The sequence below is a fragment of the Centrocercus urophasianus genome, unplaced genomic scaffold (assembly GCF_019232065.1).
Source record: "Centrocercus urophasianus isolate 14NV4802_14NV808 unplaced genomic scaffold, USGS_Curo_1.0 seq_42, whole genome shotgun sequence".
NCBI lineage: Eukaryota > Metazoa > Chordata > Aves > Galliformes > Phasianidae > Centrocercus > Centrocercus urophasianus.
In genome coordinates, this window is record NW_024885000.1 from 3,156,390 (window position 1) to 3,168,188 (window position 11,799).

Here is an 11,799-nt window from a genome sequence, read left to right on the forward strand (position 1 = left end):
TCCGGCCGTCGTCGACCGGCTGCGTTAAACAGCAGTTAAACATCGTTAAACAGCTGAGATTTCCCCAATTCCTGCAAGGAACCGCGGTAATATCAGCTCTTACCCCGTGCCTCAGGTTTGTATTTAAGCAAGTGGCACCCGAGGGTGTTCTCCCACAGACAGCGATGAGCTGCCCTGTCCGAGCGACCACACGCCTTCAGTTTTTGGTTTGGGAGTTTTTGTTTGCTTGTGGTTGGTTGGTTGGTTGGTTTTTTGTCCTGCTCAGACTTGGGAGAGCTTTTCTTCAGCCTCAAATTGCTCTCTAACAAAGCAGAGGAACGTACATTCATTTCCTTGGCTTTACGGTGCTCTGGCAGATGAGTGTCCTCCAGTCTCTGCCGTGCAAACAGCGACAAGAAAAACCTCATTTCCTACAAGGGCGCTTCCAGCCTCAGAACTGTTCACCTGCTTGAAAATACCCCAAACCCCAAACCTCTGTCACCATCAAACCCTACGAGTGCTTGGAGACAGCAGAGGAAAACGCGATTCCCTGCTCAGTGCGTTTGCCTCCACGCGGGGACCTCACGCTCTCGGTTTTGTTACTCCGGTGCAGACTGCAGCTACCTGCTAGGGCACGGCTACCTTTCCCTCGTCCTTTTCTTTCTCTGAAACGCTGAAAAAGGAAAAGATAAGATAGCAGAGCCGGGGGCATCTCCTGCGGGATCGGCCGCAGCGGCGCAGCGACGCGGAGCCGCCCCCCGGAGCCGAACCCCCGCGGGGCGGAGCGGGCGCGGAGCCGCCCCTGGGCGATGGGACCGCGGTGGCAGCGCGGAGCCCAACAGGTGAGGATGAGGGGCTGCCGGGGGGTGAACCGGGCCGAGATGCCCCCGGCTCGGCTGGAGTCCGGCCGTTCCCGATGCTCCGGGTCCGGTTCGGGCTGCAAACACCCGCGTGTCCTTGACTGGGTCGGAGCGTGTGGGGCATCCTTTTATTTCGACGGGATCTGCTCCACGTGGCACCGCTGTAAAGAGCCTTTGAACGCGTTTTGTCCCTAGGGCTGTGGGAGGGCAGGCTGCGCCCCGAGGTAAGTCGGGGTTGTGGGGCTGCGGAGTTGTGGAGCGGTCATTCAGCGCCGCTCACACTGACTTTGGCCCGTGATTTTCCCTCTGTATGAGAGCTGCACGTCTGCGGAGTTCAGGCAGTGATTGAGCTCCTGGGAATCTGAACAGCTACAGGGGTGGAAATGCAAGGTGAAGCTCGGCAGCAGTGCTGACCTTGTTGTGCAGCACGTTGGCTTGAAGGCCAAAGTGGGGCCTCGGTGTCACTGCAGTGCTTGATCTGGGGTGACAGAATGGTGGATGTGCATTTCTGCGGGTTGATAAGTCACTGCTATCTGTAACACATCCCCGATGTCCGTTAGTGGAGCTCCCCATTAGTTGCCCTTTTCCCCTCTGCGAGGTCAGGCATTGCTATTGCTGCTCTTAGAGGGCATCAGAGCTCTGCTGGAGCTGCACGAGGCTGCAGGAAACCTGCCCAGGTCTGCTCAGCCCCAGACCTTCCTGCCCTCTGGTTGTGCTTTTGTTTGTGTTGCTCACTCAACAGAACTGTTGGCTTTGGATTTGTGGGATATATACTAAATAAACCTTCGGAGCTGAGGAGTTCATGGTGTAATTCAGTTATCCTTGGGGGCATTCTGAAAGGATGAAGACTTCCTGAGCTGCTCTGCAAGGTGGAAAATCAGGTTGGAAAACAGCAGTGTTTGGTAGCCAGAGGGGGAAGGCTCTTGAGAGCCTCTGAAGCGTGCAGACGGAGCTGATGAGAGGGTCAGAAAGCAGAGATTAGAGGATCAGAAAGCTGGAACAGAGGCAGGGTGCGATTTGGTGCTGCCTTTCAGGTGATGATTCAGAGCACGGATTTGTGTTGTGATGAAAACACGCAGCCTGCAGGCTGAGGTTCGTCCAAGCCCCGTCCTCACCTCGCATAGGAGCACAGCTGGCTCTGCTCCTCACAACCTGTTGGCACAGAGCTGTGCTGGGGACGGCTGTGTGCAGCCCCAAGTGACACAGTGCAACTCTGGGCAAACGGGGAGCTTAGGTGGGGATTATTTCTTCTTCAAGGAAGAGCCTTTCTGTTATATCCAGGCTGCTTCTCAGAAATTCCCTCTCCCAGCTCGCAGGACCCTGGGGAAGCACTGATAAGAAGGACTGGCTCAACTGGTTTGCAGCTCTGCAGAAATCTCATGGACTTGTTTACTCTGGAAAACACTCCTAGGTGACTTTGGCATCGGTTTTCTTTCTCTTGAAAACTCACTTTCCTTATTAAAAGTCCAAGGCAAGCAGGCAGGTGGGGCTGTGCCTCACTGGGTGTCTCAGTACTGTGATGATTCCCATCTGCTTTGAGCTGTGTGCCCTCAGGGGCCCTGTGAGCTGACCCCAGGTGGGCTGTGTCTGTCTGCACTGCTTTCTGAAGGAGTGCCACAGTGCAGGCTGACCTGCTGGATGTGCTCAGTGCCCCTCCAGGCACCACACGGTGCAGCACAGCGGTGCCCATGTGTTCCCTGGCAGCTCCCACGGTTATTAATGGTTCCCAAACCATTGAACCTGGTTGTGATACGTCTGTGTTAGGTTGTCGTCGTGCCAATGTCTGGAGAAGCCAGAACCATCCTCTGGATCTCCACTAACACCCATTTGTGAGCCACACGTCGGCCTTTGCCATCCAGCAGCACATTCCTGCCCTCTGGTGCAGGTGGAAGAATTTCACTGTGTAATTTTGCCTTAATAAACATCCCAGAGAAGTTTGGTTCTGGGAGGGATCGAGCCCTTAGCAGCCTCCATAGGAAGAGTGTTGGCGTGTGTTTTTTGAGCCGCAGCATCTTTATTATCAAACAAAGACCACTGACTGCTTTTGCTGTTTTCTTTCTAAGGCACGGTCTGTTACACTCAAAGCCTGGAGTTTTCTTGCTCGTTTCCCATTGGAAATAACCTTGGTGGTGTTCCCTTGCAGATGAGCAAAGCCTTCCCCAGCCGAGGTGGTGCAGAGGCTCCTGATCCAGCCCAGCAGGAGCTCGGTGCAGGTGGGGGATGTGGGCCGGCCGGTGCTCTGTGTGAGCAGCCTGGAGCTGCCGACCCCTTCAGGTTCTTTGTCCCAGCAGCACAGCATGCCGCCATCCCTCCTGCCAAGGCACGGCGCCAAGGAAGGCCCTGACCACCTCCTGGAGGGCAGCCATGAAGGCAACCCACTCCCCCTACCAGAGGCTGATGGGGAGGAGGAGAAGCCCCCCCTCACTGCCTGCGAGGGGCACCTCCAGCTGCCCGACTTCTGCTGCCGCCTTCCTCAGGACTTCATCCCCACCTTGGAGGAGATCGAGGAGTTCCTGAGGGAGAAGGCTGAGTTCCTGAAGGATGGAGAGGGCGAGCAGCACGTGGCTGGAGGGAAGGTTGAATCTGAGACCGGTTCGGGTGGCTCTGAGGGACATTCACTTCAAGCAGACGGCTCAGATGGCTCCCAGCCTGGAGGGACAGCAGATGGGAGCAACCAGGCAGCGGCTGATGGAGACGTTCCTGTTGTCCTCCATATCCAGCCTTTCCAGCTTGATAACAGCAGCCTGCCGGCACAGCCTGCTGTCAGAGTGACCCAAGTGGTCATCAGCTTACAGGGACAAAACCTGTCCCTCCTTCCTCAGCTCCAGTCCCCCGTGACCCTGATGGACCAAAAGTACGTCAGGATCGCCCCGCTGCCCAACCCAATGGGAGCGAGGATGCTGGGGGCTGTGCAGGATCAGGAAGCAGCCCCTGCGTGTCCAAAAGCCTCCACACGTGTCCACAAGTGCCCACAGCTGGGCTGCAGCAAGGTGTACACCAAAAGCTCCCACCTGAAGGCCCACATCCGCCGGCACACCGGGGAGAAACCCTACAGCTGTGCCTGGCCCGACTGCAGCTGGCGGTAAGTGGGAGCCATGGATGGGGGAGGAAAAGCAGGTGAGACCCTTAAGGAGGCCCAGAGGGAAATAAAAAGTATTCTGAGTCGCTCTCTGGCAATGTAGTTTGTGCAGCTGGGCTACAAAAATGGCTCTTCCAATGAATTCTTCTCCCAGAAAACGGGAGCTGCTGCTTCCTTCCCATGTTGGCTCAGCCGTCCCTTTGCTTTCTCTTGCTGTGTGCCCACCCTGCCTGCCTGTGTCCCCCCTTCTGGGCCTGCAGCATGGCTCCTTTGTGCATATTCTCCTGTTTGCTCTGTGCACAGCATTGCTTTCTTTCATCTCCATTCCCTAAATAAACCACCCTGCCCTTCTCTGATTGCTTCCTGCTGCTGTGCTCTCTTCCTGGTACCACATGCTTGTCCTGAGGGGCAGGATGCTCAGCACAGCCTTTGGCAAGGAGGGTTAACAGTCCTCAGGTCTTGCATAGTGCTTCTCCTCAGCAGGATATCACAAGGAAAACTGGTGCTGGCAGCACTGAGCTTCCTTGGTTTCTTGTGCAACGCCTTGGCACCACCTCGCTGCCTTGATTCCCTGCACGATGGAGGATGGCTGCTGTCTCAGGAGGAGCTGAGACTTTGGAACTCACTTTTTGCAATAGATCTGGAAAAGAAGTAGTTGTGCGGATGAGCTGAGGACGTCCTTGGGATGCATTTAATCCTCACAGAGCTTTTGAAGGGCAAACGTAATGTTTGCTGTACCAGGTGTGAGCGTGAAATCCTATTGCTGGGAGTCTGGGGTTACATCTGAAGCTCCTTGCTTTGTGCTTCTTTGCGTGGGCACGTTTCAGCCAGATGGAAAAACCCTTCCATCCTAATACTCCTGCCATCTGTGTTGGCTCCGTAGAGGCAGAACAGGAGTAAATCCTGCCCAGTCCTCCTGTCCAGCATTCCCCTGGCACTCGGGCATGCAAAGCACGCTGCAGTCCCACCGACTCCCAGCCTCATCGAGGTGGCACTTTAGAAGGGCTGAGCATCACCTCTTTGCTCCCTGCTGGAGCTCTGTGCCAAGCAGGAGGGCGCAGGAGAATTGAGCAGGGATGTGCATGTGGTTAAAGGGATTTTCCAGGTGCTGCAGCTGATCTGCACCAGGTGTGGATATCACACAGCCAAAAGCAGTGTGAGCACTGGATATTCCTGCAGTCCTCGCTGCTGCATCCTCAGTTAATTCGCATCGGCATGGAAACCTCTGCTCCTCTGCTGCGGGCTGGCTGCATTTGCTGCTCCTCCTTTGTGTTCTGTGCTAAGCCAGCTTGCAGGCTGCTCCTCTCTCCCAGCCCTGACACTGAAAACTCGCTGCCATTCTGAGAAACAAGGAGATGTTTGCAAGGAGAATGCGTGCTTAGGAAAAAACAGGCGCTTCTCTCAACAGCAGTGCCTTTTTTGGCTAGACGTGTGAAGCAATAGGAACTCCTTGCCACTCTGAACTCTGTCCTCACATCCCTGCCAGCCTGAGCTGATGCCCCAAAGAGCAGCTCTCTCAGTGTCTGTCCTTGGGGCCACCAGCTCTCCTTCCCACGAGCGTCAAAACAGAGGAAGGAAGCAGGCGAACACTTTAAAACCAACGGAAAGCAAGATCTCTCAGTGGCTGCGCTCCTCTCTTTCCTATCTCTCAACCACTCCTCGGAGAGGTTTCTTCCTTTCTGCTCCCTCCAGGAGGATCCTGGGCTGTTGTGCACTGCCTGGCACAGCGGCTGCGCCCTCCACGCTGCCCTTCTCCCGCAGGTTCTCCCGCTCAGACGAGCTCTCCCGACACAAGCGCTCTCACTCTGGAGTCAAACCGTACCAATGCGCCGCCTGCCAGAAGCGTTTTGCCCGCAGTGACCACCTGGCCAAGCACGTGAGGATCCACAGGGGCCAAACAAGCAGCACCGGGATGTAGGGCTGACCCGGCGAGGAGCAGTCCTGGTGGCAACGAAAGGAGTGCCGAAGAGGAGAAATGATTTTGTTGTAGCAAACGATGCGTGTTGGAGCTTTCCTCAAGGACGGGTTGAGTTCAGGGTTTGTTGCTTTGAAATCCACGTGGCGGAAGTCTATTGGAGTCCTTGGGCAGGGTGACGTTGCTGTGGTGCGAGCAGGGACGTGCGTGGTGTCAGCAGAGGCAGGAAGGGATTGGGAGGGATGTAAGCAGCAGCACCAGCAGCAAAGCCCTTTTTTCACGTGCTGAAGGAGCATCTGTGTGCAGAGACACCGACGTGCGTGGATGCGGGAGAGCTGCATGCATTGGCTGGGGGGAGCGCTGCAACTTGCAGCTTGCTGACGTCCTCTTTGTATTTAACTTCTGGTTAATTAAAGGCCAACTCTTTGCTACCCGTGCCAGCTTGCCAAGCTTTTGCAAACATCTGGGAGGGAATTAGGTGCTTATACAAACAAAGAATGAACGTCAGGAGTTCCAGCGAGGCGCTGTGTCCCTCCTACGTGGCTTTGCCTGCGTGTCTCAGGCTGATGTTTGATGCCTGCAGGCTCTTTGCGACTCAGTGTTTGTGCCATTATTCCATTGTGCTTCCAGGGCAGGATTTTGTGTCCTTGTGTCGAGCTGCTGCTTTGGTGAGGAGAGTTGGGATGTACCCAGAAGAAGGGCAGGGAAATGGGCCAAACCCTGTTCCCCCACCTAAAGCTGAGCCTAAACTCCTTGATTTATTCCTCACCTAGGATGTTTGGGGCTACAAGCATCAAAAAGAAGGGTCTGCTTCCCCTGAGTCTTTTCCTGTGTGCAAGCCACAGCTAATGGAACTCTGCTTTGGCTTCCAGCAAGTTGCTCTGTTTTTTAGGAGCTGCTGCATGTTTTTTTAGGAGAACACCTGCATTGCTTTCCAGGTCCCCAGGCACTTGAGCAGGGGTTACAACAGAAAGCACTGGAGCTGCTTAACTTTGGAGCCAAGCCTTCCCCAAAGGTCTGGGAGGGCTGGATTCTGGACGCTGGCTGAAACTCCTCCGTCCTTGGCTAGGTGTGGATAAGTCTGAGCAGAAAGCTGCTGCCTGCAGCGGGGTTTCTTTCCGTGGGAGCTTGTAGCACCCGTGACCTCAGCCACAGCTCTCCCCTGTGGGGCACACAGGTGGCACTGAACGCTCCTGCTGCCGCCCCGTGCCTGAGAAACACCTCCTGAGCGATCGTAACACTGAGCTCTGAATGACCAGCCAGGGCAGGCAGGTATGCAAGGGCCTATTTTTGGTTGCCTTTTGTGTTGGTGGATTTTTCCCTGACCAGGAATTCACTAAATGCCCTTTCCTTAAGGGCTTTCTCCAGGGGCTGCGTGCCAACGTGACTCATGCCCGTCTCGTGCTTTCATCTGCCCTTCTTTGCTCCTCTCCCTCATCCAGACTCTCCCAGCACACTCCCTGTTCGTTTTGGACCTGCCCCATCCTGCCTCCCTCTGTTTGCAGCCGAAGGCAACTGGGAAAGGCGCTTTTCCAAACCGGAGCAAGAAGAGCCGTGCCTCAGCCTTCGTGCCAGGCACTTCTCCCTCCTGCAGCAGCTATTTGCTGAGCAGACGCACGGGGTGGATCTGCCATGGAAGACGGGGCTGGGAGTGCTGGCGGTGCTGGCTTGCTGCTCACCTGGTTTGTTTTGCCATCTCTTTTAAGCAGACCGCAAAGGGAGGGGAGAGATTTTTATAAAATAAAATACTCCAGATGCATATCTCTTGAGCAATGTGTGTTATAGTCTCACCTGCTTCCCTCTGGGGACTTGGGATGACTGGCTTAGAAGGTTTACTGAAGGCTCTGTAATTACCCATCCTTTGCTCCAGTGAGGATATTACTGTGCAGCAGAAACGCTTTGTGAAAGTGCAGATGAGAGCTGTGGCAATGGGAGGAACGAGGAAGAGGGGACCCTTCTGCCTTCCCACAGATAAAACTACGCTGGAGGTGCTGAGAAGCATCTCATCCGTGTGTCATTGGGGCTGCTGGGTCATAGCCCAGCTCTGTGCTGAGCTGGGCTGCATGTCTGCCATGCTGGTGATGGGAGGAGATGGGAGGATCCGCTCGCAGTGAGAAGGCTGTCGGGTTGCTAAGCGCTGCTCTTTAGGAAATTAAATGCAAGCAGGCAGGAGTTGTAGCAGGGCAGGATGTGGGAAGAGCACAAAGAGAAATTCAGGCAACGTTTCTAAATCTGTCCGCCTGGATACAGGGATGAATTTACTCTGGATATAGCAGCAGGCAGCGCCGGCCCCACGCTGCAGCCCACGGCAGCACGGCTGTCCCAGGGCGTGCAGGAGGGACGTGGAGGATGATGCTGTGCAAGGGGCCGAATAGGGAGCTCTGCTGTGTGTTGGGTGCCTGGTGAGGGCAGATTTCTGCTATAAACCCATCAGGTTGATGACCAGCACCATCAAGGCCTCTCCAACAAGCTGGCACATCTCAATGAGGTGGGCAGCAACATCCGGACCTGCTGTCCCCATGGTTGCATGATGAGCTTTCATTGTGTCTGTCCCCACTGAGTCCAGGCAGGAGGTGTGAGGTCCATGGGATTGTTCGGGCTGGACGAGAGGGGACTGATGGGGGTCCTCATGGTGGCCCTGCAGCTCCTATGGCAGCCTGTAGCTTCTTACAGGGGAGCTCTGCTCCCAGCACCATCTCAACCAACCACACGTGATGCAAAGTCAGAGCCATGCAGTGAGATTTCTCCTTTTCAGGTGATTTTGCAATCTCTGCGCTTCTCCTCTTGGGCTGCCTGGTGTTTTCCTACAGCCAACAGCTACATTTCACTTCCCAGCTTTGTCCTTGCCTCCAGCTTGGCAACAATTCAGATAAAATGGTGGGCACGGTGGGGAGGGGTTGATGGTTGGACTTGGTGGTCTTTTCCAACCGTAACGATTCTATGACATCTGAACATCTGTACCCCAACACAACCGACCTTCACCAGCAGCCCCACTCTGACTTCTCTTTTTGCTGTCTCTTCCCCTTTAAAACACTGTTGCTTGAGTGCTTCTTTTTAAAGCATCTTTACGTATGAGCTTTTTCTAAGACCTGCCTGCTTGCCTGCGCTATTTCATCCCATCCCTTTGTCCTACATATTTTCCCCCTTGTGATGTTGTCTAAGATGGGAACAAACCCACGTTCGCTTGCAAACCCACGGCAGGGGAAGCAGAACAAAATGAGAGTTGCACAAAGCAGGAAATTTATTCTCCCTCTCTAGGAAAGACCCTTTGGGGCTGTTTCTCAGTGAAGCTGTCACAGGCACTGAGCTGCAGCTGAGGCCACATAGATGGCAGGGCACAGTGCAGGAGGGTTTTGTGTGCTGGGAGAGCCCGCAGTGCCTTTTGGGCTGCAGCTCACACATGGTTTCCTATCAGAGCACGTTTGGGGGCAGATATTATGCTGATGGTAAGTGGAAGGGGTTGGGGCAGAAAGCAGCCGGATCCAGGAGCTCTGAGCAACATGTGTGAACCCGGGTGCTCCTCCTTCCCCAAACAAACGGATTGAGCTCTGTTTGAGGTACACATGAGCAGATGTTGGCAAACCTCCCATCTGTGACCCTACAGGAAGAGTCTGAGAGAGCGCAGGACTCGTCTTTATTTTCCTCTTTCTTTGTTTCTCTGGCTTGTGGTGGTTGAAGGAGCCCAAGCTCCAAACAGAGCAAGCAGTCAGCATGGAGCCCAAGGGAGCCCAAGGTTTGTTAGCACATCACTTGTGGAGCATTAGTTGTGTTTGAGTCACCTGTAGTGCAGGGGATGCAGTGCTTCCCCTCCCTGCCCACTCTTTTTCACACTACCTGTCAGATGGAGTAGTGTACATGTGTCAGTAAATAGATAATGGTCAGCAGCTTGGTTTAAAAGCTTCCCTTCTTCCCATGCTTTGCAGAAGGACCCTGTGCTTCATCCCTGTAAGCTGTGGTCAGATGACACCTTGAGTGACACCTCAGGTTCTGTGGTGCCAGGATTCCCTGAGCTTCATTATATTCCTGGCTTTCGCCTCCCTTTCCATCTCCTGTACCTTGAGCAGTAAATGCTATTACAGGGATTGTGAAATAAAACGTCGTTCCCCACCTTGGTCCTTTCACTTCATTTGAGTGGGCCCAGCTGAAGGAGATGGGTTGGAACAACACAGAACTTGCCTTCAGAGCAACAGCACTGGTTGCAGCTGGAGGTGCTTGGGCTTAGCTGGGATTTCAGCTACGCCTTCTTGTGTGTTTGGGGTGATGGCACATCCCAAACAAAAAATGAGCAGCAGTCAGGTTTGTGAGAAGGCAATTAGGTGAAATGTGCACGGAGGACTTTGTACAAACACATCTCACCTCTTGCTGGCACGTATCTGGAAAGCCGAGGGTTGCATGTTTTGGCATGCGTGGTGTTTGACAGTGGAGTGCAGCTTAGCTTTTTGTTTTCCTCTGCCAGTGGGTGGGAATCTTGAGGCTGTGTGTGCGTTGGGGAGAGCTCTGCCTTTGTGGCATTTCACTGCTGCTCCCAATGCCAAATCCAACGGGGAAATCTCCGCTCTCCAACTGGTCCACAGTGTGCTTTCTTAGGGCTTAACTCAGGGCAATCACCACTCATCTGTGTGCTGCTGCAGGCCAAGGCAACAAGCAGCAGCTGACCACAGTGGGCAGTTTCCTGGGGACTGGAGTGTGTGCATGGGCTGCTTTAATGAGCTTCAGTGTGATTAAGGCTCCTGCTGTGTGCGTTGCTGTCTGCTCTCTGTGATCCCCCATCACTTCTGCTCAGCCCTAGGAGTGCTGTAGGGTTGTGCTTTTGCTACTGGAATGAGAACCACGGGAAAGGTGTGGGAATAGAGGATGTCTGCAGGGAGTGATCCAGGCGGGCTTTCCCAAGCGGAGCAGATGATCTCAGTGGTCTTTTCATTGTAGAATCAGAGTAGTATCATTTGAGTTGGAAAGGACCTTTAAACTAACTTTCCTGTAATGAACAGGGACATCAACAGCTAGGTCAGGTTGCTCAGAGCCCATGCAGCCTGATCTTGAACATCTCCAGAGGCTCAATATCCACCGCCAATCTGTGCAACTTGTTCCAGTGCTTCACTACACTTATTAGAAAAAAAGCTTTTCTCTCACATCCAATTTAACTGTCCCTCCCTTTAGTTTGAAATCATTTCTCCTTGTCTTATCAGAACAGATTCTGCTAAAGAGTCTGTCCCCTTCTTTTTTATTGTCTCTGTGAGGATAGTTGCCTTTAATCTTAACAAGAAAGGCAGCGGTCACAGTGCAGTAATAAGGAATAGCTTAGCTTTCCAAAGATCAGGGCTCACCAGAAACTCCTAAAGGAGATGACTTCCAAGTAGAGATACTTCCCTATTTGTTACCAGCCCTAAATGAAATCAGAGGGGATTAGTTAGGAGACCCAGGGTCCACCCCTTCTGCTGGCAAGGTGAATGCCTCTCCTCTGTGCGCCCAGGGTTGGCCATAAACAACCATTTCCAACCCTAATGGTTCGAAGCGGCCTCATGCTGTGCCTGAGCTCGGGCAGAACTGTTGTTGTGTGGGTTATGCATCACAGGCAGCTCTCCTCATCACCACTACCAGCACTGGAAGAGCTGATGGCATTGGGCTGCCCTGCTGGACCTCTCTTGGTAGAGGTGAACTGTGTCCCTGCAGCTCTTCCTGCTCCGTAATCCCTTGGAAAAGTTTTGTTTTTTTTTCTCCCAACCTTCTTCATTTTGGGGTACACCTTCAGCCTTTCTGGTTTAGGAGTGCCTCCATCTCCCCATGCCCACCATCTCCCCTCTGCCACACCTCTGCCCGGAGAACCAACGGTGTCACAGCGATTTATTTGTTTTAAACTTATTTCCACGTTTGCCTTCCGCTCAAGCAGGTCGGGCATCCTTCTCTCTCCCGTGAGCAGCGGGGCTCAACCCGGCGAGAGGCCGCAGCGTTGGAACCGGCTTGCGGGC

At 53.9% G+C, this 11,799-nt stretch overlaps 1 protein-coding gene across 8 annotated transcripts; it reads left to right on the forward strand.

Moving 5' to 3' along the window:
• The first annotated feature begins 776 nt into the window (after positions 1-776).
• On the forward strand, positions 777-7,552 carry LOC122168456 (Krueppel-like factor 15). 8 transcript variants are annotated; one of them, XR_006171259.1, is made up of 4 exons: positions 777-821; positions 2,983-3,921; positions 5,680-5,955; positions 6,772-7,552. XR_006171259.1 is itself a non-coding variant. In XM_042833816.1 (2 exons), the coding sequence occupies exons 1-2, from the start codon at positions 3,137-3,139 to the stop codon at positions 5,834-5,836; spliced, it is 942 nt and encodes a 313-aa protein (XP_042689750.1). In that variant the 5' UTR covers positions 900-3,136; the 3' UTR covers positions 5,837-6,765. The 8 variants fall into 8 exon arrangements, 1 of the variants encoding a protein (XP_042689750.1); XR_006171255.1 differs by lacking the exon at positions 777-821 and having other exon boundaries at positions 900-3,921; positions 6,772-7,105; positions 7,190-7,552; XR_006171256.1 differs by lacking the exon at positions 777-821 and having other exon boundaries at positions 900-3,921; positions 6,772-7,105; positions 7,276-7,552.
• The last annotated feature ends 4,247 nt before the right edge of the window (positions 7,553-11,799 follow it).

Bases quoted from the DNA above. Each gene is read 5' to 3' on its own strand.
- LOC122168456 (XM_042833816.1), top strand. From the start codon at position 3,137: ATGCCGCCATCCCTCCTGCCAAGGCACGGCGCCAAGGAAGGCCCTGAC. The intron at 3,922-5,679 runs GTAAGTGGGAGC...CTTCTCCCGCAG, and splicing joins TGGCCCGACTGCAGCTGGCG to GTTCTCCCGCTCAGACGAGC.